A 26,441-nucleotide genomic window follows, 5' to 3' on the forward strand; every position below is an offset into this window, starting at 1 on the left:
TATGTCGGATGGATTGGTTATGTCGGTTGGATTGGTTATGTCGGATGGATTGGTTATGTCGGATGGATTGGTTATGTCGGATGGATTGGTTATGTCGGTTGGATTGGTTATGCGGGTTGATTTGGTTATGTTTCGTTGTTTGCATTTGTCTGCCCAGCAGTCAGTTGGGGCAGAATCTTGTAATTGGTTCAAGTTGCCGGTGATAACTCGCCTACTCTTTACAAAAGAGATCTGTAACGTCCAGGAACACCTTCAGTGCTGGCAGACTCGCCCTCCCTGCAGTGGACGGCGCACACATTGATGTCTCGCCCTGCATGTGAAACACCAGGATGAGAGTTTATCGGCTAGACAGCTCAAATGTGTGCATGGTGTGCATACCCCAGGGCTCTCGGTCATCCTGACGACCCCATAGACTTATTCTACATACCTGTATATGGGAGAAAAAAATCGAGGTCGCAGTCTTATATCGACTGTCATGAGCACCTCGTTTCAATGATATTTGTTTTTCTTGAATATTTTGAAGATTTTTTTTCATTCAGGGTGCGAAATGTAATTGGGAAACTAAATTGAAAACTTGAAAAAGAAGTTGTAAATAAAGTAAATTAAAGCAAAAAATTTAAATCAAGTCAATAAAACATAAAGAAAATAAGTTAATGAACAATGATTTAGAAACAACAAGACTTTTTAATAATATTGCTGTTTGAATTACAAAGTTCGTAATTCGTTCTCTTGTACTCCCATTCGTCCTGCAGGTTTCTTTGACACAGACACCTGGACAAGTCCCATGGAGCTTTTGAACAAGACAATGGGAGCAAAGGGTATTTTGGGACCAGTTTTGCCCAACACATTCCATTGAACTTGGACCCACGATAAATAAGGTATTCAATAAACACTAAAAATGGTCTTCCATTGTAAGAGATCATGACAAAAGCCACTTTGAGCCCTGATTGGACCTTCGTGGAGTCTCTCGAATGGAGGAGCTGGAGGGTTCTTCTAAATCCTGGCTCCATGATCGATATAAGGATCACATTATGTGAAAGGCATTGTATTTCTTAGATATTGTTGATTGGATTTGACAAGATTCTTGATTGGACATTTGACATTCTTGATTGGACATTTGACATTCTTGACTGGACATTTGACATTCTTGACTGGACATTTGACAAGATTCTTGATTGGACATTTGACAAGATTCTTTATTGGACATTTGACATTCTTGATTGGACATTTGACATTCTTGACTGGACATTTGACAAGATTCTTGATTGGACATTTGACATTCTTTATTGGACATTTGACATTCTTGATTGTACATTTGACATTCTTGACTGGACATTTGACATTCTTGACTGGACATTTGACAAGATTCTTGATTGGACATTTGACAAGATTCTTTATTGGACATTTGACATTCTTGATTGGACATTTGACATTCTTGACTGGACATTTGACAAGATTCTTGATTGGACATTTGACATTCTTGATTGGACATTTGACAAGATTCTTTATTGGACATTTGACATTCTTGATTGGACATTTGACAAGATTCTTGATTTGACATTTGACAAGATTCTTGATTGGACATTTGACATTCTTGATTTGGACATTTGACATTCTTGATTGGACATTTGACATTCTTGATTGGATATATTAAAGTCCCGCTCGCTGCAATTGATGAAGTTCATAATGTGGATTCAATGCATCTTCATCGTCTGAAGATGACCGATTACCATTGAAATTTCTGTTTCTTGCACCGCACTGTGAGTACCTGCGGATGGGGGAGACGCTGGGGGTTCCGGGTGGGAAAAGTTGCTGGGTGGATGGGTGGATGGGTGGACACCAGGCGGTCATTTTGCAAAGCATCGGCTGGCGGTGCAAAGCGTTTGACACAGAGGTGTGAACAGGAGACGGACTCACCATCTGCCTTTAGGGCAGCAATTTGAGACACTTTGTCCATTGCCCCCTCCATTTCATCAACCCAGCACCAGATATAGGATGTTAAACAAAATCCAGAAATTCAAATCCAACCCAGCACCAGCACCAGATATAGGATGTTAAACAAAATCCAGAAATTCAAATCCAACCCAACACCAGCACCAGATATAGGATGTTAAAGAAAATCCAGAAATTCAAATCCACTTGTGGTGCTGGTGCTGTACACCGGTTACCGTAGATTTCTCTACGCCCTCCATGAATGCCCCTTCTTGTCCTGCGTATGATTGTTGTGCAAAGTCCTCCAATAAGAGAATGAGAGGAGAACCTAACCTTAGGTGGTGGGTGAAATAACAAGGAACACTTGAGGTATACCCCCAATTTAGGTCTTCCTCATTTCAAAACAACGATGCTACAGAAACAAAATGGCTTCACACTGAGTGTGAGAAAACTGCTTGAGTGTAACCCAACACCCTGATCCACACTTTCCAACACGTCAACAACACACATGCACACACACGGGCCACCGTCCTGTTGCAGCACATGATCACCTTATGGTGCTGGTGCGAAGCGGCGTTATATGACTGTGGGAAAAGTTTTCATTTGGGCCTGGAAGGTGGCAAGTCCTTAATGTAACCAAAGGGAGACGTTCCCGTGGAATCGGTGGGGGTCCAGGAGAACTAGGAGACTGGAAAGCGATGCGTGAGGTGGTAAGCGGCGGTGGGTTCCGAGGGTGGTGGAAAGGGGTGGGTGGGCCAGGCGGTTCCATGGAGGGAATTCCATCTCATTTGCAAAATTAAGCTCCATTTCAAAGGGCCTGCCTGGGGTATATAAATGTCCAGCACAGACTCGTGCAGGCCAGAATACCCCTGACGGCTCACTCGGCCTGTACTGTGTGAGCGAGAGACGGAGTAAGAGTCATGTTCTCCTCGTGTGACTACCTGGGCCGCAGTCCATGTGCACTAGCACCTCCTGCATCACTCACGACGCCTCATGCTGCCATGTACCCTCAAAGCATCAACGAAGCAGCACAGTATGGCGGTGAGTTCGGTGGTCCTTATAGTATCGATACCTGTACCTGCATTGTGATTGTTTGGGAGCTTTTGTGAACTTTTGGCAAGTTTACTTGATAATGGAAGTCCAATTGAGGAATGAATTGCAGTTAAGCGAGGAAAGCCAAATATTCTGACCAAAAATGAAGACCATCAAATACTATAAGGTTTCAAACTTCTCGCCAAACTTGTGATAAGGAAATGTGCTTATTTCAATAAATTGTACAGCATGTGATGCCAACTGAGTCCAATTTCCACATGGCGAACTTATTGTGAACTTCTTGTGTCTGAGACTGTGAACTTTATCAGATCAAATATAACAATGATTTTGATAAAGTACATGGCTTCGCAGGACGGCCGAAAGGTAGTCATACCTGTCTCTAAGCTGTCTAGCCTGAGCTCAAATCCCGACCCAGCTATAAACTACCATCCCGGTGTTCCATGGGCAGGGTGATGAATCAATGTGTGACGTCCCTTGGATGGACGTTAAATGCGCGTGCCGTCTACCAGCATCAATTGGTGGACGTTAAAGATCTCACGTGTCCTTCTCGAAGAGTAGGCAAGCTATCGCCGGCAATATGGCCAAAATTACAAATCCCTGCCCAAAGGTCGGAGTGGCGACCCGTCCAGGATTGTATATCCATACAGCCAAGAAACTGATTAGGCAGAATTGACGAATTGACTCTCTTTCTCTTTTTCTTTCTTTCTTTCTTTCTCTTTCTTTCTTTCTCTCTCTTTCTTTCTCTCTCTTTCTTTCTCTCTCTTTCTTTCTCTCTCTTTCTTTCTCTCTCTTTCTTTCTCTTTCTCTTTCTCTCTCTCTCTCTCTCTCTGTCTCTGTCTCTCTCTCTCTGTCTCTGTCTCTGTCTCTGTCTCTCTCTCTCTCTCTCTCTCTCTCTCTCTCTCTCTCTCTCTCTCTCTCTCTCTCTCTCTCTCTCTCTCTCTATCTATCTCTCTCTCTCTCTCTCTCTCTCTCTCTCTCTCTCTCTCTCTCTCTCTCTCTCTCTCTCTCTCTCTCTCTATATATATCATGGTATCTGATAAAGTTCTTGAGTTTAATTATGACTATGCTGGATCCGTATGCCTCCTCCTGCAGAATGGCGTCTGACACGTCGTCCTCAGTTTGACTGCCCGTTCCCGCTCTATGCCCAACCACCACCTGCCTCCCTGCCTACTAACGCAACTGAGAAACCGCATGCGAATGACATCAGATTGACCCTCCAGAACGCGACACTGTGGAAAGACTTCCACAGCATCGGAACTGAAATGATCATCACAAAGTCTGGCAGGTGAGTGATGGATCATGGTCACTGGCGGGTGAAGCACGGGTTCGGGCAATAATAATAATGATTGAGAAATAGCTCCAGTTATGCCTTCTTTCCAGCTGCCAGTATTTTTTTGTTTGTTTTTTTGTTTTTTTGTATACTGAATCGAGGCTCGTGAAAGAGCTGACAACCGCGAGGGAAAGACAGTACAAGGGGACCACGAGGGAAAGACAGTACAGGGGGACCACGAGGGAAAGACAGCACAGGGGGACCACGAGGGAAAGACAGCACAGGGGGACCACGAGGGAAAGACAGCACAGGGGGACCACGAGGGAAAGACAGTACAGGGGGACCGTGAGGGAAAGACAGCACAGGGGGACCACGAGGGAAAGACAGCACAGGAGGACCACGAGGGAAAGACAGTACAGGGGACCATGAGGGAAAGTATGCCACCCTTGTTGCCACTTAATGAGCTTGCCATGAAAGGTGGTTTGGTTTTGTCTAGAGAGTGAAACAGTGACTCACAAGCCTTTATTCGACCGTCATCACAATTGTGTAGGTATCACCCCCTCAAGTTAATTAACAAACTTTAATATGCGGAACATTCACTGGTATATCTATCTTAAAGGATTTGGGGTGTGATGGAGAAAAGTACATTGGTAGTTGATTTTGAAAAAATAAGCAAACAAGTACAGATACATTCAAAGTATACCGCCCCCATGCCAAATAAATAAATAATATATCTTCCAGCGCACGACATTGCTTTTTGCGCTTTTGGCACCAGGCGATGCCGCCGTGCAGCACATGGAGATGGAATTGGAGGGAGCGGTGTACAATAATTGATGGATTAATTGCATAATAAAAATAACTAAATAATAATCATAAAATAATTAATTTCTTAATCAGTTGGCTAATAGCATACCTAAACCACCACTGCTTCATCCAAATCGGTAACTTTTTCAAAATTAATTAATTAGGTAATTAATAGAAAAAAATTCAATAATTAATTGATTAATTGATTAATCAATAAATCAAAAATACCCGCTTATACCCAAATCACTTGGTCACTGTCATGTCCAAATATCAGATTCCTAGCTCAAACGGTGCCTGCGATATTGCCCAGATGAGAAAGAAAATAAATAATCAATAATTAAAATAAATAAAATCATAATTGTAAAATAATTAATTTCTTAATCAATTGGCTAATAGCATACCTAAACCACCACCGTTTCATCCGAATCTGTAACTTTTTGAAAAATAATTAAGTCATTGATCGAATAATTAAATAATTAATCGATTAATTGATTAATCAATAAATCAAAAATACCATTTGCAACTAAATCACTTGGTTACTGTCGTGTCCAAATCTCAGTTTCCGACCTCAAAAGGTGCCTGAGATATTGCACAGATGAGAAAGAAAATAAATAAGTGATTAATAAATCGATAATAATTAAGTGATCAATCAATTAATTGATTCATCAAAAAATAAAAAATAACATTTTTGCCAAAGCACTTGCTCACTATTGTGCTGAAATTGCAGTTTCCCAGCTCAAAGGATGGCGGAGATATTGCATGGACAAACAAACAAACAACCAGAGTGAAAACTGAGTACACCCTTTCAGCGTGAGTCATTGCCGAGCCCCCTTCGGTGCCCGGCAATGACGTCATGCAGCACCTGGAGATGGTGTAGGGAAGGAGCGGAGTACAACAAACAAACAGAGTGAAAACTGAGTACTTCCTTTTGGCGCACGTCATCGCCGGGCCCCTTTGATGACGCCATGCGGCGCCTGGAGATGGAATAGGAAAGAAAGGAGCAGTGTACAAAATAATTATAACAAAGTAGAGTAATGTATCGATCTCTCCATCTCTCTCCTCTTTCTCTCTTTAGGCGGATGTTTCCTCAGTGCCGGCTGGCCGCCAAGGGCCTTGATCCAGCGGCGTCCTACATCTTCTTACTGGAGCTCATCCCTGCCGACGGCTCAAAGTATAAGTGGCATGCAGAGGCAGGTTCCTGGGAGGTGATAGGTCCTGCTGAGCCAGCCCTGCCTAGCCGAACATACATCCACCCGGACTCACCAGCGAGTGGCGCACACTGGATGAGAGCACCAATCTCCTTCCTCAAAGTCAAGGTCACCAACAACATGACGGATCAGCACGGCTATGTGAGTTTTATCCTTGTCCCGACTCTTTGCTGTGAGTAACTGATGAATTGAAAAAACACTTTCAAAAGAACTTTACAAACTTTACGTCCATTTTTGTTTTTTCCAGATCATTCTGCATTCCATGCACAAGTACCAGCCACGGATCCACGTTATCCCAGCCGGTGATGGTCACCTGCTGTCCTCACCTGCCGCCTCCACCTTCGTGTTCCCAGAGACCGAATTCATCGCTGTCACAGCCTATCAGAATAGCAAAGTGAGAACATTGGTCTTATCTTGGGTCTTCGCTGGATCCCGAAGTGAAATTGTGCAAACATCTTTGTCGAGAATTCCAGATGAGTAATGTCATGTCTCCTTTGCAGATCGCGTCGCTGAAGATTGACCACAACCCTTACGCCAAGGGTTTTCGCAAAGATGGACGAAATCACAAGAGGTGTGTATGTCTGTCTGTCTCACTTTAACCTGAAGCATAATTGGGGGACTTATCACACTTGTATTTAATTTCTGTCCTGCATGGACTTTTTTGTATATAAAGTCGAGGCTCATGGAGGAGCTAGAACAGAGAACGGATTAGGATGTAACAGAACAAAAGGAACTGTAGAAAGAGAGGGGGAAACACACCAATAGCAGGGTTGAGGGACAAGGTAGAGGAAGACTTCGACAAGTAAGGAATGTGGGGAAGAATGAGGGGTAGGGAAGGATGTACTGGGTGGACAATAATGCTTGGGGAGAGTTAAGAGGGGGCTTAGGGAGGATTAAGAGGTGGCTTGGGGGCTAGTCTGTTGGGAGCCGTTGGTGAGGTATGTGGATGGACAAAAGGACCACCGAGGCACTCGGAAACATGGTGGTGGGATGTTGAGGTTGTAAAGAGGATTCACGAGAAGAGGAAGAAGTTCAAAGAGTGGCAGAAGGCGAAGGGTACGGGAGCAGAAACAGCAGAGCATGAAAGTTATAAGGCAGCCAGGAAGGCTGCAAAGAAAGAGGTAGCAAAGGCGCAGGAGGCATGTAGGAAAATGTTCGGAGAACGCTTGGATTCGGAAGAGGGTCAGAAAGCAGTATTCAGGATTGCAAAGCACATAGCGAAAGAGAGGTGTGATGTGATGGGGGTGAGTTGCTTGAAGGATGAAGTGGGACAAATCGTTGTCGACCCAGATGGAATTAAAGGAAGATGGAAAAGATATATGGAAATGCTGTTGAATACAGAGAATGAATGGGATGGCAACATAGAGAGTAACCCAGTTTTAGGACCGGCAGAGAAGATAACTGAGAAGGAAGTTGAGGAAGCGATAAAAGCAATGAAGAGTGGAAAAGCGGGAGGGCCGACGGGAGTTGTGGGAGATATGTTGAAGGCAGCAGGAAGTTGGGGTGTGAAGAGAATGACAGAGATCTGTAATCTGGTGGTGAAAGAATGCCGCATTCCAGTGGATTGGGAACTGAGTACCCTCGCCCTCTATACAAGGGGAAAGGTGACCCTCTGGAGTGTGGCTCGTACCGAGCGATAAAGTTATTGGAGCATGGAATGAAGGTATTGGAAAGGGTGTTGGAAAGGAGGATAAGGAAGAAAGTGAAGATCGACGAAATGCAGTTTGGATTTATGCCAGGAAGAGGAACGACAGATGCGCTTTTCATTGTGAGGCAGTTGCAGGAGAAGTACATGGATAAGAGGAAGAAGTTGTTTTTTGGGTTTGTTGATCTGGAGAAAGCATTCGATAGGGTTCCACGCAAAGTATTGACATGGGCATTGAGGAAGTTAGGAGTGGAGGAATGGTTGATCAGAGTAGTGATGGCAATGTACAAAAGAGCACGCACAGCTGTAAGGACGAAGGACGGGAACAGTGGTGAGTTTGAGGTGAAGGTGGGAGTGCATCAGGGGTCGGTACTAAGTCCACTACTATTTGTAGCTGTGATGGAGGTGCTGGCTCAGAACGTAAAGGAGGGTTTACCGTGGGAGTTGTTGTATGCAGATGATCTGGTGTTGATTGCGGAAAGTATGGATGGACTGAAGGAAAAGATGAACAAGTGGAAGGAATGTATGGAGACAAAAGGTCTGAAGGTGAATATCGGAAAGACAAAGGTGATGGCAAGTGGTAAAGCATGTGGTGAGGTGGAAAGAACTGGGAAGTGGCCGTGTGCTGTGTGCAGGAAGGGTGCCGGAGTGAACTCCATTCAGTGTACAATGTGCGCTGAGTGGGTTCATCAAAAACGTAGTGGTCTGAGAGGGTCATTAACCAGTGTGGCAGCTACATTCAAATGTAAGGTGTGCGCAGAGGGAGCTGCAGATGGAGGAAATGTTGAGTTGGATCTTGGAGATGGCGTGAAGCTGGAAGGTGTGAAAACATTTTGCTACCTCGGAGACATGCTGAATGGAGAAGGTGGATCAGACTCGGCAACGGTTGCTCGAGTGAGATGTGCATGGAAGAAGTTTCGGGAACTGAGTGGCGTGCTGATGAGGAGGAGAGTGTCGCTGAAGCTGAAGGGAAAGGTGTATGCTGCATGTGTGAGAAGTGTTATGATTTATGGGAGCGAGACATGGGTAATGAACGTAGAGCAGCAACGAAGGCTGGAAAGGGTGGAAATGCGAATGGTTCGATGGATGTACGGAGTATCGTTGAGAGAGAGGAGGACAAATGATGAATTGCGAAAGATGATGGGAATATTGCCTGTGATTGATGCTGTGAAGAGGAACAGGTTGAGATGGTTTGGTCATGTATTGAGGAAGGATGAAAGTGACTGGTTGAGAAGAGTGATGGAAGTTAATGTAGAAGGAAGTAGAGGACGGGGAAGACCGAGAAAGACTTGGCTAAAGATGGTGGAAGAAGAAATGCGGGCAAGGGGGTTAACAAGGAGAGATGCAGAAAATAGGGCAAAATGGAGAAGATTGTCATGGGGACCGCAAGGCTAACCCCCGCTCTAGCAGGGAAAATTGCCTTAAAATGCATGTTGTTGTTGTTGTTGGGGAGCGTTAAGAGGGGGCTTCTTTTTTTTTTCTTTTTTTTTGTATACAAGATCGAGGCTCGTGAAAGAGCTAACAATTAGGGAGGATTAAGAGGGGGCTTGGGGAGCATTAAGAGGGGGCTTGGGGAGCATTAAGAGGGGACTTAGGAAGGGTTAAGAGGGGGCTTAGGGAGCATTAAGAGGGGGCTTGGGGAGCATTAAGAGGGGGCTTGGGGAGCATTAAGAGGGGGCTTAGGGAGGGTTAAGAGGTGGCTTGGGGAGAGTTAAGAGGGGGCTTGGGGAGAGCTAAGAGGGGGTTTGGGGTGCGTTAAGAGGGGGCTAATGGAGGATTAAGAGGAGTCTTGGGGAGCATTAAGAGGGGGTTTGGGGCGCATTAAGAGGGGACTTAGGAAGGGTTAAGAGGGGGATTGGGGAGGGTTAAGAGGGGGCTTGGGGAGCATTAAGAGGGGGCTTGGGGAGCATTAGGAGGGGGCTTGGGGAGCATTAAGAGGAGGCTTAGGGAGGGTTAAGAGGGGGCTTGGGGAGGGTTAAGAGGTGGCTTGTGGAGAGTTAAGAGGGGGCTTGGGGAGAGTTAAGAGGGGGCTTGGGGAGAGTTAAGAGGAGGCTTGGGGAGCATTAAGAGGGGGCTTAGGGAGGGTTAAGAGGGGGCTTAGGGGGGTTAAGAGCAGGCTTTTGTGAGCATTACGATGGGGCTTGGGGAGCATTAAGAGGAGGCTTGGGGTGCATTAAGAGGGGACTTAGGAAGGGTTAAGAGGGGGCTTGGGGAGCGTTACGAGGGGGCTTGGGGAGCATTAAGAGGGGGCTTGGGGAGGGTTAAGAGGTGGCTTGGGGAGGGTTAAGAGGTGGCTTGGGGAGAGTTAAGAGGGGGCTTGGGGAGAGTTAAGAGGGGGTTTGGGGAGGGTTAAGAAGGGGCTTGGGGAGCGTTAAGAGGGGTTTAGGGAGGGTTAAGAGGGGGCTTAGGGAGTGTTAATAGGGGGCTTTTGGGAGACTGCTGAAACAATAGCGCCATGTAATCATCTCAGATCACCTTCCCTAAGTTTGCAATCATGTTTTCCATCCCGTTCTAGGTTATGTTCAAAGCAAGAACGAAAGAAACAAAAAATGAATGAAGAAAATAGCGATGAAAAAGGTAAGACCTTTCACCTCATCGGTTTGTACATCATGCCCTCATTGTAATTTGGTTTCACAATTGGAGGCTCGGTACATGCATCATGCACACAAAAATGGTGGAAGACCCATTCCATCCCATTAGACCAAAATTATTTCCTTTTCTCCCATTCTTTTGACACTCTCCCAAACTTCTTTCTTTCTCCTATAATCTTCCCTTGTCTTCCTTTTCTCCACTTTCATTTTCTCAATTCGACACCATCTCCTGCCCCTTATGTGTACCAAATCATGTGACGTCACGTGGTACAAATTTTCGACAATGATATGATATACATGCATCGTAGCAAATTTACAACATGTACGTTAATAAAAGTATGGCCCCCAAGTCCTAACTTTTTGCAATCTTGATTTCGGTGTATGGCAACCAGCCTTGCAAAAAATTCATTTCCTCCATTTGTCTCCGCACAATCTCAAATGCCGGCATCGATTTCCTTCCCACTCAGAATCGACGAAGCGGGTATGCTCATCTCCGGTGGCGCAGCCGCACAGCACGGAGCCATCTTTGGGATCCATCTGCCCAGCATCATTTCCTGAACTCGAAGGGAACTGGGTGACGATGAGCATGCCGGAACCGTGCCAATTATACGGACCTGATGCCAACACCACACCGACAAGGTAGGCGTTGGACTTGTCAAGTCTCTTTGAGTGTCTTGACCTGATTTTGGAGTAGCCCAGCCAGATAATGGAGCTAATTGGACATTGCATCTCTCTGATCTCACAGTTCCACCGACATCACGGATTTGAGTCCCTCCTCGGAGTCCCCTGACTCCACTCGCGGCCTGGTCTCCACTTCCGTCAGCGCAGCAGCAGACACTACGGTTTCAATGGGGTGGCCAACTGGAGGCTGGCCCCAACAACAACAACAACAACAACAACAACAACAACAACAACAGCCTGGAATCGAGTCCTACTGTGGCTCCCCCTTTAGCACGCCCGTTCCATTTCTACATCCTTACAATGCTTTCTACGATCGGCGGTTGTACCACCCTTACCATCAACAACCACCACCATTCACCTACGACTGCGAGTACCAGTGGCCAAGCTGGCAATACTAAATCTTCATCACGTAATACTGGTCACGAATATTGGTCGACAGAGGTGGGATGTGTCGTCCATGGACAAGAGACGTGAATGAGGGAAATTATTCATTGAATGTGGGTTCATATATTTATTACGTATGCAAATGTTTTGCAAATCTCCTTTCAACTCCCTCCATATGTCCCAAATATGGCTCTTCCCTTCCCTTGCTTCCGAAGCTTTTTCCCTCCTCTCTGCACTCCTCCCACACTCCACTTCCCCTTCACTCTCATCTCATCTTCCCCATTCATCCATTGCGCGTTTTTTTTTTCTCAATGAACCCCCCTCAACCGCCCCTCTCCCTCTTGATATAATCAGAGACGACTCCAATGTGGTTATATTGAAATGTTTACATGCGGTAGTTTATCTACCTCCACGAATACTGTATTTATATGTAATTTATTATAGAGATTTCTTTGGTGGAAAAAGACTGTAAATGCATTTTTGCTTTGACTACGAGAATGTGCAATCTATTTTTTAATTAAAGATGTAAATAAGACAATCACCTGTTTTTGTTGAAGCCTTTATATGAATGATGTACTTGGTCTTTAACTTGTGCTGATCAGGAATGGGACATGGAAATTTGTAAAGTAGACAAGGTACACCACATACCTTCAAAACAAGGTGTTCAAACCACCAAACAAGGTGTTCAAAATGTTCTCGGCTCGAGATGCTCACAAGACACGGAAAGTCATTTTTCAATTTATAAACAATTATGATTTGTCGGAAATAGTTATTTACTTATCCCTACATGCCTTGTTGTACCATTTTTGGTGCGGCTTGGACAATTGTGAGTATGACGTTCTTAGAACTTTTTGAATGGCCCTCGTGTTATCGTGAGAAACATGCCAGCTTAATAAGGTTGAAACAGGTGGCAGACTGGCAGAGGTCCTGGACAGTGAAAGTCTATACCCTGGAAGATGCGATACATGTACAAGTTGTACAAGTTGAAGTACAGCTTGTATAAGTACAGTGTACAAGTTGAAGGTCACCACACTCGATATAATCATTTAAAATTCAATTTGGTATCAAAACGTTACAAATTCATGTCCGAACATAAATGGGGATCGGATCTGCAGCACCCTCACAATGATGCAAACCAGCAGAGATTTTTGGAACACCCAATAGACCAACCGGTAACGGCCAACATTCCAAATCTGCACTGTTTGATCATTCAATTGGCCACAGAGGCCATTTCCACGACCTCACTGGTCTGTAACCGTCACGTCGGCCCCACTACAGACGATTCATCGTATTCTGGTGCTTAATCCGATGGCAAGTTCAGAAGTTTCTTGGTAAAGGTTGCAGTAGGTGGTTTGCCATTGCCTTGGCAGTAGTTATGGCAGGGTGCCGGAGATAGTTCGCCTACTCTTCGCTAACGACATCGTGGGATATTTAGCATGCACTAACTAATACCGGCGTGCGGGATGACAGTTATTAGCCGGGTCGGGATTCGAACCCAGGATAGCCGGCTTATTGGCGAGTGTGAAAGACCATCACACACGCTCGAATATTTCGAATACTTCGCGAAGTGAATTGAAACCTTCCAAACGCAACGACGGCACAAATACAAGTTTAAAATGTTCCGGGCAGGGTAGCTGGGTAGCTGATGGCGGTTGGGGGAGGATGACCCGGAGGAGCTGTTCCACTCCCTCCCACCTCATCAAGAGAGGAACTACAGGGGTATTACTATGAGGAAGTGCAGGTGAAGTGCGAGCAGGAGGCGGCTGGCACTTTTGAAGGAGGGTGTGCACAGGAAGGATCACTTTGAAATGTCCGACTGGATGGAGGGTGCTGTGGGGGGGGGGGGGGGGGGGTGAAGGGGGAGGAGATCTTTAGTAGATCTGAACGTGGCGGGGACAAAATGAGGGGAAAACGATTTGGTGAGTCTAGTACTCTAGTGTGTCATATGTCGGGTCACCAGACAAAACAATTGTGATTATTCATGGATTATACGTTTCCGTTTGAACATAATTCATTGTTTTGTTTGACTTCATTTGCCATCAAATACCAATGAGACCAAAAATAAAATAATACAAGAACAGATACATGCAAAGTACACCGCCCCCATGCCAAATAAATAAAAAGCCTCCAGCTCGTCATTGCCGCCTCTGGCGCCCGGCAATACCATCGTGCAGCGCATGGAGACTGTATTGCGAGGGAGGGATGTACAACAATTGATTGATTAATTGCATATTTAAAATCAATAAACAATAATCATAAAATATTTTCTCATACAAATGGCTAATAGCATACCTAAACCACCAGTACTTCATCCGAAGCTGTAACTTTTTGAAAGTTAATTAAATAAGCCATTGATTGGAAAAAATTTATAATTTATGAATCAATAAATAATCGATTACTTGATTAATCAATAAATCAAAAATATCCTTTAGAGCCACATCACTCTTTTGTCGACACTGTCGTGTCCAAATATTATCTTCCTAGCTCAAAAGCCCTGGTGTTGGGCTAGCGGCTAGGGTGCCAGCTTAGGATTCCTAGGATCCTGGGTTCGAATCCCGGTCGAATCGCTGAATTAACGCCAGGGGGGTTGACTCAGCCTGTCATGCCTTCCGAGGTCGGCTAATTTGAGTACCAGTTCACTGGTAATTCCGTTTGTCGTTAAAGGCGGCAAAAAGGGTTGGCGTCAGGAAGGGCATCCGGCCGTAAAACATTGCTTCAGAAAGGGGACCGAAAAACAACAACAACCACAGTTCCCGAAAAAGGCCAACCCCGGCTTGCGGGGAAAAATGGCCTCTAAAGGTGGTTTTTTTTTTTTTTTAGCTCAAAAGGTGCCTGAGATATTGCCCAGAGAATTCAATGATTAATAATGTGATTAATAATGAAAATAAATAAATAATAATCATAAAATAATTAAATAATTAATCAATTGGCTAATAGAATACCTAAACCACCACCGTTTCATCCGAATCTGTAACTTTAAAAAATGTATTTCAGTAAGTCATTAATCGAATAATTAATTAATCGATGAATTGATTAATTAATAAATCAAAAATAGCCTTCATAGCCAAATCACTTGGTCACTATCATATGTCCTAATATCAGCTTCCTCATTCAAAAGGTGCCTGAGATAATTCTGCCCAGAAGAGAAAGGAAATAAATAAGTACTTAATGAATCGATAATAATGAAGTAACTAATCAATTAATTGATGAATCAAAAAACAAAAAATACAGTTTTTGAAAAAGTACTTACTAACTATTGTGCCCAAATTTCAGCTTTCTAGCTCAAATGATGGCTGAGATATCGCCCGGACAAACAAACAAGAAAATGCAAAATCGGTCAGAGACCGAGGACTTGCCGGAATGTACTTTTTTAAAAATCGGCCATTTTGGACAAATATGGCGGCCAAACGTGACCGATGACGACCTCATTTTTTCTAAACTTATTTATTCCTAGATTATGCTCAAGAAATTTTATCTTGATCGGATGAAGTTTTGTACTTGTCGAATTATGACGATATAATGGAGGCACCTATGACATCATTATTAACATATTTTATTCACCATGGAGTTCTTTACAATGAGCCATGTGTCAATTTTTTCTATTCAGCACTTTCGGAGATATAGAGGTGCAAAGTTTTTCCGTTTTTCCAAGATGACGGTCTAACCACGTGACCTATGACGTCATCATTTAAAAAAATCTCCACCAGTTTATGCCGACATGGCGCTCAAGAAATTGCATCTTGATCGGATGAAGTTTTGTATTTGTCGAATAATGACGTCATAATGGAGGCACCTATGACATCATCATTAACATATTTTATTCCCCATGGAGAGTTCTTTTACAATGAGCCATGTCTCAATTTTTTCTATTCAGCACTTTCGGAGATTTTGAGGTGCAAAGTTTGTTTTTCCCCAAGATGGCGGCCGAACCACGTGACCGATGACGTCATCATATTTTTTTTCTCTACCAGTTTATACCGACATGGTGCTCAATAAATTGCATCTTCATTGGATGAAGTTTTGTACTTGTCGAATTATCGAATTATGACGTCATAATGGAGGCCTTGGGCCGAGAAAGTTAAAAATTGGGCACAGTCTATTCCAGGGCAAGACAAATATGTATGTAAAGTTTGGCGATTCTACGTGCAACGGTGTAGAGGTAGTACTGCGAACAAACAGACAAACAGACAGACAGACAGACAAACCAACCAACCAACATACTTGCCGGAATCTTTTCCGGCAAGTAACAAACAACCAGTGAAAACTGAGTACTCCCTTTCAGCGTGCGTCATTGCCGAGTCCCCTTCGGTGCCCGGCAATGACATTATGCAGTGCCTGGAGATGGCTTAGGAAAGGAGCCATGTACAATAAAAACTAGACCAGAACTCGGTAGAGAGCATACCTCCGCCAGGTGAACAGTTTACGTTTTGTATCCACGGATAGCTCAGATCTGGATTCGGACCTGAACCAAAATCTAATCGGCTTGTTCTTGTCGCCTAACCAACTCATTCACCTCGTTTCGTCCAAATCCATCCATAACTTTTTGAAATATCATGATATACAGTATATATATATATATATATATATATATATATATATATATATATATATATATATATATATATATATATATATATATATATATATATATATTGTTACAGATCGCGGTTTTGATGTTACGATGGGCCGAGCGGATGGTCCAACCGCGACCGTTACAGGATCCCCAATTGGCCCGATTCCACCCGACGTTGACCAGATCGCCCCACAGATATTCAATCGGGAAACCTCTAAAGCGACCGAAAGAGAAGGAAAAGAGAAGAAGACAGAGTACGGAGGAAGAACAGATTTATTATACACACACAAGCAAAAAGAAAGAGCGACCAAAATTATTTACAGCAATGGATGGAAGAAGCAGTCACACAGTGCATCGTTAGCTTATTCTATTCAATTTACTTAACCCCAAGACAACGATTAGGACAGACGACGTTCACACTTACACGGGGGATATTGCAGGCAGGTAGGGCTTGAGGTGGATTGCTGGAGAGGGAGGCAGGGTCGGAGGCAGCAGCTCTCAATTCCTCGCGTTTTTGGCGGGAAAACCCTCCGTCGCGTATCCGCTGCCGATGCTGTAGACGTCACGCGCTGGCTCGGGCACACCTGCTCCTCTCCTTCTGGTGGAGCCGTCTCCCTCCTTTCAGCGCGTCTCTCCAACGCTGGTTTCCTCTCCGAGTACCTCTCCTCTTTGGCTTGGAGCGTCTCGCATCTCACCGCTCCTCTCGTATGTCACCTCTTCGCTCATCTCCCAGGTCATCTGGTGAAGCAGTCCCTTCCAGTCCCTTTTATCACTCGGGGCGGAATCAAGCCGCCGGCTGCGAGGGCACGCCTACCGGGTCGCTAACCGCGGTGCTGGTTGGCCAAGTGGGGTTGGCTCACTCCTCCCCTCTATGACGAGGTGGAGACACGCCTTTCTTCTCCGAGATGAGCACATGGGCAATGGCGGCTTGCGGGATTGAACACCACTCGCACCGCTTTTGAAAGGAACTTTGGAGAGCAGAGATGATTGGGGAAATTGGAAGGGCCTACGCTTATTTCGTTTGATACAATGCAGAGTCAATCTAGTGGGAAACACATATTTAGCCTACATAGAATAAGGAAATACACTATTTAAAAAGATATATCGTGGCCTGTGTGTAAGTTTCATGGAATTAACTAGGAGGACGGCTGCGACCATTATTTACATTACGAGGGTGTTACACATAACAAAACCATACTTTTTACATTCGTTACACTTCCTCCAAAATTGTTACACTTCTCAAAAACCGTTACACTTCTCAAATTCGTTACACTTCTCAAAACCGTTACACTGCACCCTCCTTTCTTCAGGCCCGGACTCGGGCCTACAAAACTTTAACTTAGTGTGACACGTAGGTGTAATTCCCTCTACAATTAACCTGACCCTGAGTGTGACAATTTTAAAACACAAATAAGTATGGCCCCCTATTGCATTGCACCCTGTCTAACAGACTCAAGCCCACAGCTAACCGAATTACGGAATTATTCTCAAACTATACATTTACGGTGGGGAGCATTATTTACAATGACGTGATTTCTTATTTACAACGCAACCCAGGACCTGTGGTTTTTTCTTTTTTCTTTTTAGGGAACAAGAAAAAGAAATTCCTGTTGGGAGGGAGGAGACAGCACGCATTGCATCGATGCACCAGTACCAATACCACCAAAGCACCCAAAAGCACCAAAAGCACCAAAAGCACCACAAAGCACCACAAAGCACCACTCGGTGCACAGTCACCATGGTTCTTAATAAACACAACAAAACAACTGGTGGTGGTCTTCTCTTTCTCTGCTGGGCCGATGTTCTTCCCGACGTCTTCTGGCTTCATGCGGCCTACTTGGAAATAATAATAAAGCACAACTTGTGTTCATTTTTATTTAGGGCCTCAGGGGCCAACTAAGGGTGGTCCACCTGTTTGGCATAGGTGCCACCTTACCGAGGTCCGCAAGCAAGATTCCCTGGCCACTATGGCCAGTCTCCAACAGAGGTGCCCTGCCCCAGAACCTGGGGTCCATCAAGTGGTACTTGGCCACAGAACAGCGGTCCATAAAGTGGTACATCAACGCAATGCATGCTGGTTCTGGGAATCTCGTGCGCACAATGGCCACCTCACGCACGCTCCCCTCGGCACCCAATGGCGCACAGGTCCTCAAGTGGGAGACAAAAGGGGGGAAGACAATTGAGCGAGGGGTAAGGTCACAAGGGTACACATCAATAAGGCAATGCAAGGCGAAATGCGTACGGAGGGCGAAGTGAGAAAGCTCGTCCCTACCGTACGTCACCCCCCTGTCACCTACACTACCCTTGCCCTTACCCCATATTTACAAAATCTACCCATTTACAAATTCGTCACTACTGTCACGTCTTCCCCATATTTCTCCTATACCAAATTCGTCTCCACAATCCCTCTATCCAAAATTTGCCATCACCCAATTCGTCATCAATCCTCATAAGGAGGGAAAGATGGAATTAAGCACAATGTCACACCCACGTCATGATGCGTCTCACAATCCAAAACATTTGCATCAAAAATAATTAAACATGGCATGGTGCGGAGTACCTGTCACCTCAGGTGAGTGGATGCAGATGGTGCGAGGAGATACTTCATCCCAACTATCCTCTAAATGATTTTAACACACTTTACACTACCCGGGGTCTTTCCCTGCCAATCCATTGGCCACTTACACTATGGGTTCTAATAATAATAATAATAATAATAATAATAATAATAATAATAATAATAATAATGCATTTATTTTATATAGCGCTTTTCAGGAAGCCCAAAGACGCTTTGACAGAGTGCAAAACATAATGCATAGCAAAACATAAAGACAATTGCAAAAAAGAAGAATCAATAGGGAAATATTCAAAGCACAAAGGAGGGAGAAAGAGAGGAGATAGTCAGGGGTTAGATGCTGTGGGTTAAATGTCGAATGCAGTGTTGAACAGGTGGGTCTTGAGTGATGTTTTGAATGTGGTGAGTGAGGAGGAGTCTCTGATGGTGTGAGGTAGCGAGTTCCAGAGGGTGGGAGCAGCGATGGAGAAGGCCCTGTCCCCCCAGGATCTAAATTTGGTCCGGATGGGGGGGGTCAGGAGGTTGGTACCAGCAGAGCGGAGGTTGCGGGTGGGAGTGTGTCTGGAGAGGAGGTCAGCCAGGTAGGATGGGGCCAGGTTATGGAGGGCTTTGTAGGTCAAGAGGAGGATTTTGTACTGGATTCTCTGGGAGATGGGGAGCCAGTGAAGCTTGTAAAGGACGGGGGTGATGTGGTCACGGGTCCGGGAATGGGTGAGTAGACGGGCAGCGGAGTTCTGAATGTATTGGAGTTTATTGGTGATTGTTGAGGGTGAACCATAAAGGAGGCTATTGCAGTAGTCCAGACGGGAAGTGATGAAGGCGTGGATGAGGGTTTCTGCAGCCACGGAGGAGAGGGATGGACGGAGACGGGCGATGTTTTTCAGGTGAAAGAAGGCTGTCTTTGTGATCTGTTTAGTGTATTTGTCGAAGGAGAGGGTTTGGTCAGAGATGATGCCAAGATTCCGGATGTGAGGGGAGGTGGATACTGGGAAACCGTCGATGTTGAGGGCAAAGTTATGGGTGGACTTGGTGAGCGTTTTTGGGCCAATGATGATTATTTCAGATTTATCACAGTTAAGTTTGAGGAAGTTGATTTGAAGCCAGGATTTTATTTCAGTGATGCAGTTTGTCAGGATAGAGTGGGTGGCGGTGGAGATGGACTTGGTGGAGATGAAAAGCTGGATGTCATCGGCGAAGCAGTGGAATTGGAGACCATGACGGCGGATTAAGTGACCGAGGGGGGACAGGTAAAGGATGAAGAGGAGGGGGCCAAGAACTGAACCTTGGGGGACACCTTGGGGGAGGGGAGCAGTGGGGGATTTGCAGTTATTGATGGAGATGAACTGACGTCTGTCAGAGAGGTATGATTTAATCCAAGAGAGGGCAGTGCCGGTAATGTTAAAGGTGGTTTCAAGTCGGGTGAGGAGGATGGTGTGATCGATGGTGTCAAAGGCGGCGCTGAGGTCGAGGAGGATGAGAATGTTGAGGTTGCCAGCGTCAGAGGAGAGGAGAAGGTCGTTGGTGATTTTGAGGAGAGCAGTTTCAGTACTGTGGTTGGAGCGGAATCCGGATTGGAATGTTTCATACAGGTTATTGGCAGAGAGGTGATGTTTGAGTTGAGTGGCTACAGAGCGTTCCAAAACCTTTGACAGAAAGGGTAGGTTGGAGATGGGTCTGAAGTTATTTAGGGTGTCAGGGTTTAGTCCAGGTTTTTTCAGAATGGGGGTAACAGCAGCAATTTTGAGGGATGGTGGGACGATGCCTGTAGACAGGGAGGAGTTTATTGTTGCAATGATAAGTGGAGAGAGAGCAGGAAGGGAGGCCTTGACAAAGCTGGAGGGGATGGGGTCAAGAGTGCAGGTGGCAGTTTTCATTCCGATGAGGAGTTCAGAGAGGTCAGTAGGGGAGACTGGGGAGAATTGAGACAGGGGATGGCAGGATAAGGGGGGGCAGGTGGTTTGAGGGGGAGCGGGTGCGGCGGTGGTCAAGCTGTTGTAGATGTTTTCAATTTTGCGTTGGAAGAATGAAAGGAAGGAGATGCAGTTGTCTATTGTGAATGACTGGGTGGTGGTGTTCAGGGGGCTGAGGAGTTTGTTTATTGTAGAGAAGAGTGCTTTTGGGTTTCCGGAGCCAGAGTGGATAATTTGAGAGTAGTAGGCGGAGCGGGCGCGGGAGAGGGCATCTTTATAGTGTTGTATGTGGTCCTTGTAGGCCTGGGAGTGAACTGTGAGACCTGTTTTATTGCGGAGTCTTTCAAGTTGGCGAGCACGAGTTTTCATCAGGCGGAGTTCAGGGGTAAACCAGGGAGCAGAATGGGTGAAAGAAACTGTTTTGGTTTTTATAGGCGCAAGTTGGTCAAGGCAGGAGGAGAGAGTGTGGTTGTAGTAGTCAGTGAGGTCAGAAGGGGTGTGGAGGTCAACGAAGGGAGAAGTGGACATTTTTTCAGAGAGGGTCGATGAGAATGAGGCAGGTGAAAGAGCGTTTAGCTTACGGAAGTTGATAGTGCGATAATGCCTTGGTGCTGGGGTGGGGATGTTGATGGTCAGAGTGATGGCTAGGTGGTCAGAGAGAGTGAGGTCGGAGCCAGAGAGATGGTGCAAAATTAGTCCAGTAGAGCAGACAAGGTCCAAAATGTGACCACGGTTATGGGTAGGAAAGTTGACATGTTGAGTGAGGTTAAAGCAGGTGAGTAAATCAGTGAAGTCAGTGGTTAGCGTGGAGTCAGTGGAGTCCATGTGGATATTGAAATCACCAAGGAGGAGGATTGAGGGGGAGAGGGAACATAGCTGGGTCAGAAAGTAGGAGAAGTCAGACAGGAATGATGGGTGTGGTTTGGGAGGGCGGTAGACAACAGCCATGACTGACTGTGTGTGACCAGAGAGTTTAAAAGCCAGGTGTTCAAATGATGGAGCAGATGAGATGGAGATGAGGTTGGTCTTGATGTCTTGTCGGTGAATAACGGCAATTCCACCACCTCGGCCCTCCGAGCGTGGTTTATTGATGTAAGAATATCCATTGCGTGTGGTGAGGTTGAGCGTGTAGTAGTCCAGTGGTTGTTGCCAGGTCTCAGTGAGACAGAGAAAGTCCAGTTTATTTTCCAGGATGTAGTCGTTCAGGATGAGGCATTTGTTGTTGAGGGACCGGGTATTGAACAGGGTGAGCTTGATGTTGTTTTGTACGGCGGGTATGAATCCAGGTGATTTGGCCAGGGTTCGCAGACAGGAGGTGCGATTTTGTGCGTTGTTGTGACCAGGTGTGTTGGGACGATGAGTGGGAGTGCGCTGAGCCGACCAGAGGATGGGGATGGAGTGACCTGATTGTAAATAAACAAACTTACGACCGGAGCCACGGTGAATGTACCTGGGTCGACGCAGGAGTCCATTCGATTTGATTGCAGAGATGCATGATGGGGTGGAGCGGGTTTTAAGCAGGAGAAGCCTTGCGGCGGAGTACCGCAGAGCCATGCCAGCAGGAGCGAAGGCAAAGCGAGCACGAGGCCAAGGGTGAGGAGGCGAAACAATCGACACAACCCACGGGAGTGGGCCCGAGGAAACAGCGAAGGAGCCGAGCAGGTGAAGCCAGGAGCAGAGCCGGGACCATGCAGAGGGCAGACAGGAGCGAAGAGACGAGCACGAGGCCAAGGTTGAGGAGGCAAAGCGGCAAATGCAGCGGCAAATGACCGCCGCTGCTAATCAAGATCACGGCGGCAAACCGCCACCACCGCCGCCGCAAACAATGGGCGGCACAACCCACGAGAGTGAACCCGAGGAAATAGCGAAGGAGCCGAGCAGGCGAAGCCAGGAGCAGCAGAGCAGAGCAGAGCCGGGACCGCGCAGAGGAAGACTCAATGGCCAAAAATCCGCCACGACCACCAGGAAAGCAAGACACGGACAATGGTCCAGTCAGAGAAGCGGCGAGCAAGCGACGCCAGCATCCTCTCACGACTGGACCGGAAACGGAAGTCCAATAACCAATTCCCATTGACCAAACTGTGGTGCTTCTCAATTTGGGGTCTCACTCCCCCGATTCATCTCCCGGTGCCCTCGCACAATTTCTGGGCTGCGACGTGTAGCTCTCCCAGCAGGTCTACCCACCTGCACACCTCCACCACTGCAGTTGCCACCCGAGCTTACCTAGCTCCTCACCCTAACCTAACTAACTGGGGAAGGCCCTCTCCTGGCTCTGTCACCCCTTGGTGCCCTCTGGCACTGGGCTACCCGGGTCCGTCCTCCGGATCCTCGGGCCCCATCCACAACAACTACTACCGGCTCCCAGAGCCCACCTGCGGCCTCACCTGGCCGACATCCTCACAGTGGTGGAGCGCCCAACCAACTACACACACTAACAGGCTACACGCCCAGCCATTTCCACAACACTAATGCACCCATCCAAAGACCATTCTTTCACCCGCACCACAGATGCCAATATCCAACCACAATTTACCTGTACCCTCTACCTAACACTTACTCTACCCACCCCGGGTATCCGTGATAGGGGTCCACTCTCCCCCCATTCACACCTTCGCACCATCCACTCCACTCCACAATTTCCACCATTCTCACTCCACAACCATCCATTCCAATACTCCAGATATTCCACACTACCATTTATTCCACACAGCCACATACACCTGTTGTTGCACACCTGTGCCCTCACACCTGGCGCCACCTGCACCCTCCTTTCTTCCTGGACCATTTGGTCAACACAACACGCAATCACCACTACTCCCTCATACACTGCTCCACACACCTGTTCAGTTGCACACCTGTGCAATCACACCTGTTCAATCACACCTGGTCAATCTTCAAACACACGGCATCATCTCAGCTAACTACTCCCCTCTGAAACTTGCGCTTCCCTGTCGCCCCTTTAAACTATTGCGCTCCCTCGTCATTATCATCCACACTAAACTACCTGCGTCCCCACTACAGGTATCAGTCACTAACTAAACTTAACGTTACCTAATGTCATCTTCGCTAGATCCCTACACACGATATATCCTAACCCACCCGGGCTAGTTTCCACTGCCATACACCCCATAAACTATAGCGCATTTGCCCCACCATCTGTGAGGGATGGTGGATTTGCCATCCCACCACATCGGGGAGGTCCTACTATCAATTTTGCACATCCCAATCCAACAAATCAACAATTTTCCATTTACTGCCAATTCTACCCACTATTATAAATTTCGTATCAAATCACGATCACTATCACTATCACCATCATCACAGTCCACTATATCCTTGCCTCGGTGCGTCGTGACATCATTAAACTCGGTTCGTAAAGCCGAGCAATGAATTTGGGTGGTTTGGTCGCCTGCAGGTTGAATCCATCCGGCTTTCGGTTCAAGGGAGGTGGTTTGGTTGGGCCGAGATTCCACGCACCATCTCGGCGCGGCACCTTGCGGTCCCGGGCCCGATGGCTCAATCTCCCCCGGTCGGAACCCCGTCCCCACGAGGGGGCACCGTTCCACTTCCTCCCACACGCCCTTGAACCGGACCGGTCACCTCGCCCGCCAAGGCCCGGACTCGACCGTGCGGGGCGGGGCCAAGCCCGAATCGGCAATGACGCTTCGAAGAGAAGCGACGCAGCATCGACCCGCGCCGGGCCTCGCACCCAACAAAGCACCCCTCGCCCCGAGTGCTCGCATCGGCTATCCGTCGCCCTAACCGCTAACCCGGTTACCGTCGATGCTTTACTTGCATGCTCACACGCATACGCTACCCCTTTCACCCTCACAAAACCTGGCGTTCCAACGCCGTCCGTACATTCCACCAACGCTCTCCCTGTTACACACCACACCTCTCGCGCACACTCTTGCGCACACCTCTCCTCCGTTACGTCCTCCGTAACACTCACCATGGGCGTGCACTCTGGCATCCACCCACTAACGCGCTCAGATGGGCTCTCCCACACCCGCGCTACCACCAACTCAGGTGTGCTTCCTCGCACACGTTCCACCACCACCTTACTCTCCGTGTCACACTTCGTACACCCCGACGTGCATTCTCGCTCGCACTCGGTTTCACACTCGCGCTCCGATGTGCCCTCTCGCACCTGCGCCATCACCAACTCACTATTCGTGTCACACTCCGTACACCCCGACGTGCATTCTCGCTCGCACTCGGTTTCACACTCGCGCTCCGATGTGCCCTCTCGCACCTGCGCCATCACCAACTCACTATTCGTGTCACACTCCGTACACCCCGACGTGCATTCTCGCTCGCACTCGGTATCACACTCGCGCTTCGTAACACGCTCACCCCTTGACGCACACTATTTTTTCACACGCGTGCCATTTCCACTCACACGGGACCCTTCACCAACGCCCGGATGCTTCCTCGATCCCAAGCGCGCGACAATTCTTTTGTCGCTAAACATCCTCTTACAAAATCTCCCAGCACAATACACAACAGCACGTCTCACCTTCGGGGTTCTTCTTCCTCCCTGCACCAAAACCTGCAAACGTCCATTTGGATTAAGCACAGCATCGTGATGTGAGCAGGGACTTTGCACATATTCCATTTCTCCCTGCAATTCCCGGGCTACCTCCGTCATCTCTTCAATTTCAATGCCCACTTCCGCTTTTTCTGTACTCACCTCGACGACCGTTGGCTTTAATAAAATTCCCTCTACCTCATCGGTCGCCGGCTTTTCCAAACCCCGTGTCGCGATTTCTACCCCCGTCATTGTACCCGCGCTTTCCTCCGCTTCGCTCAACCAGCGCTTTTCGACCCGCGTTACCTCGTCGTGCACCCCTGGGACCCTTTCGCCCAACTTGCGGTCTCTGTCCCTCTGCTCCCTTGCCTCTCTATCGGCCCTCATTCCGTTCGTTGTTGCTTCAATTTTGTTTAACAATCGCTCACTATCAGCCCTCCTTCTGTCTTCCATTTTTTCACTATCAGCCCTCCTTCTGTCTTCCATTTTTTCACTATCACCCCTCCTTCTGTCTTCCATTTTTTCACTATCAGCCCTTATTCTGTTTTCCATTTGTTCCATAATGTCGTTTTCTTTCTGCATTTCCACCATGAATTGGGCCATGAAGGCTTGCATTTGGGCCACCGTTGGTAGTACCAAGGGTGCGGCCGCAGCTGCCCCAACCTCGTGCGCAAGAGCGCCATTTTGTGCGCCTGATACCCCCTCAACCGCCTCCTCATTGCTCTCCTCCTCCCTTTCTTCCCCTAAGTCCTGGGTTACCCCCAACCCGTCTATCTCCCCCACCGACATCCGATCGCCTTGATTGTCCATGGCGCGATCTCAAAATTCGGGTTTTGTAAAACAAAACAAATTTCGGCAGCTCCAAATTTTGACCAAATTTTTTTTTTTTAGATGTTTTAAAAATTTGGTTCAGGCCCCGAATCTCACTCCCAGACACCAATTGTTACTTAATAACACAATTGGTGTTCCAAAATTTGGGCCTAACAAATTTAGTCCCAGGTCCGAATCCAACTCCTGACAACCAATTGTTACAGATCGCGGTTTTGATGTTACGATGGGCCGAGCGGATGGTCCAACCGCGACCGTTACAGGATCCCCAATTGGCCCGATTCCACCCGACGTTGACCAGATCGCCCCACAGATATTCAATCGGGAAACCTCTAAAGCGACCGAAAGAGAAGGAAAAGAGAAGAAGACAGAGTACGGAGGAAGAACAGATTTATTATACACACACAAGCAAAAAGAAAGAGCGACCAAAATTATTTACAGCAATGGATGGAAGAA

The 26,441-nt window shown here is 46.8% G+C and overlaps 2 protein-coding genes across 2 annotated transcripts in view; one reads left to right on the forward strand and one right to left on the reverse strand.

Moving 5' to 3' along the window:
* Positions 1-22,298, reverse strand: part of RPH3AL (rabphilin 3A like (without C2 domains)) — a 791,901-nt gene extending 769,603 nt beyond the window's left edge. The window contains exon 1 of the mRNA XM_078780280.1: positions 22,077-22,298. Coding sequence (XP_078636406.1) covers positions 22,077-22,180 — 104 coding nt within the window. The 5' untranslated portion in view covers positions 22,181-22,298. The remainder of the gene's footprint in view (positions 1-22,076) is intronic.
* LOC137429237 (T-box transcription factor TBX6-like) lies at positions 4,027-12,095 on the forward strand. The gene is made up of 7 exons (XM_068119218.2): positions 4,027-4,270; positions 6,135-6,408; positions 6,515-6,661; positions 6,768-6,838; positions 10,428-10,489; positions 10,971-11,142; positions 11,249-12,095. Exons 1-7 carry the CDS (start codon positions 4,062-4,064, stop codon positions 11,580-11,582), a joined length of 1,269 nt encoding a protein of 422 aa, XP_067975319.2. The 5' UTR covers positions 4,027-4,061; the 3' UTR covers positions 11,583-12,095.
* Positions 22,299-26,441: the final 4,143 nt, after the last annotated feature.

The sequence above is a fragment of the Myxine glutinosa genome, chromosome 6 (genome assembly GCF_964187855.1).
Source record: "Myxine glutinosa chromosome 6, kmMyxGlut1.1, whole genome shotgun sequence".
In the NCBI taxonomy this organism is placed as follows: domain Eukaryota; kingdom Metazoa; phylum Chordata; class Myxini; order Myxiniformes; family Myxinidae; genus Myxine; species Myxine glutinosa.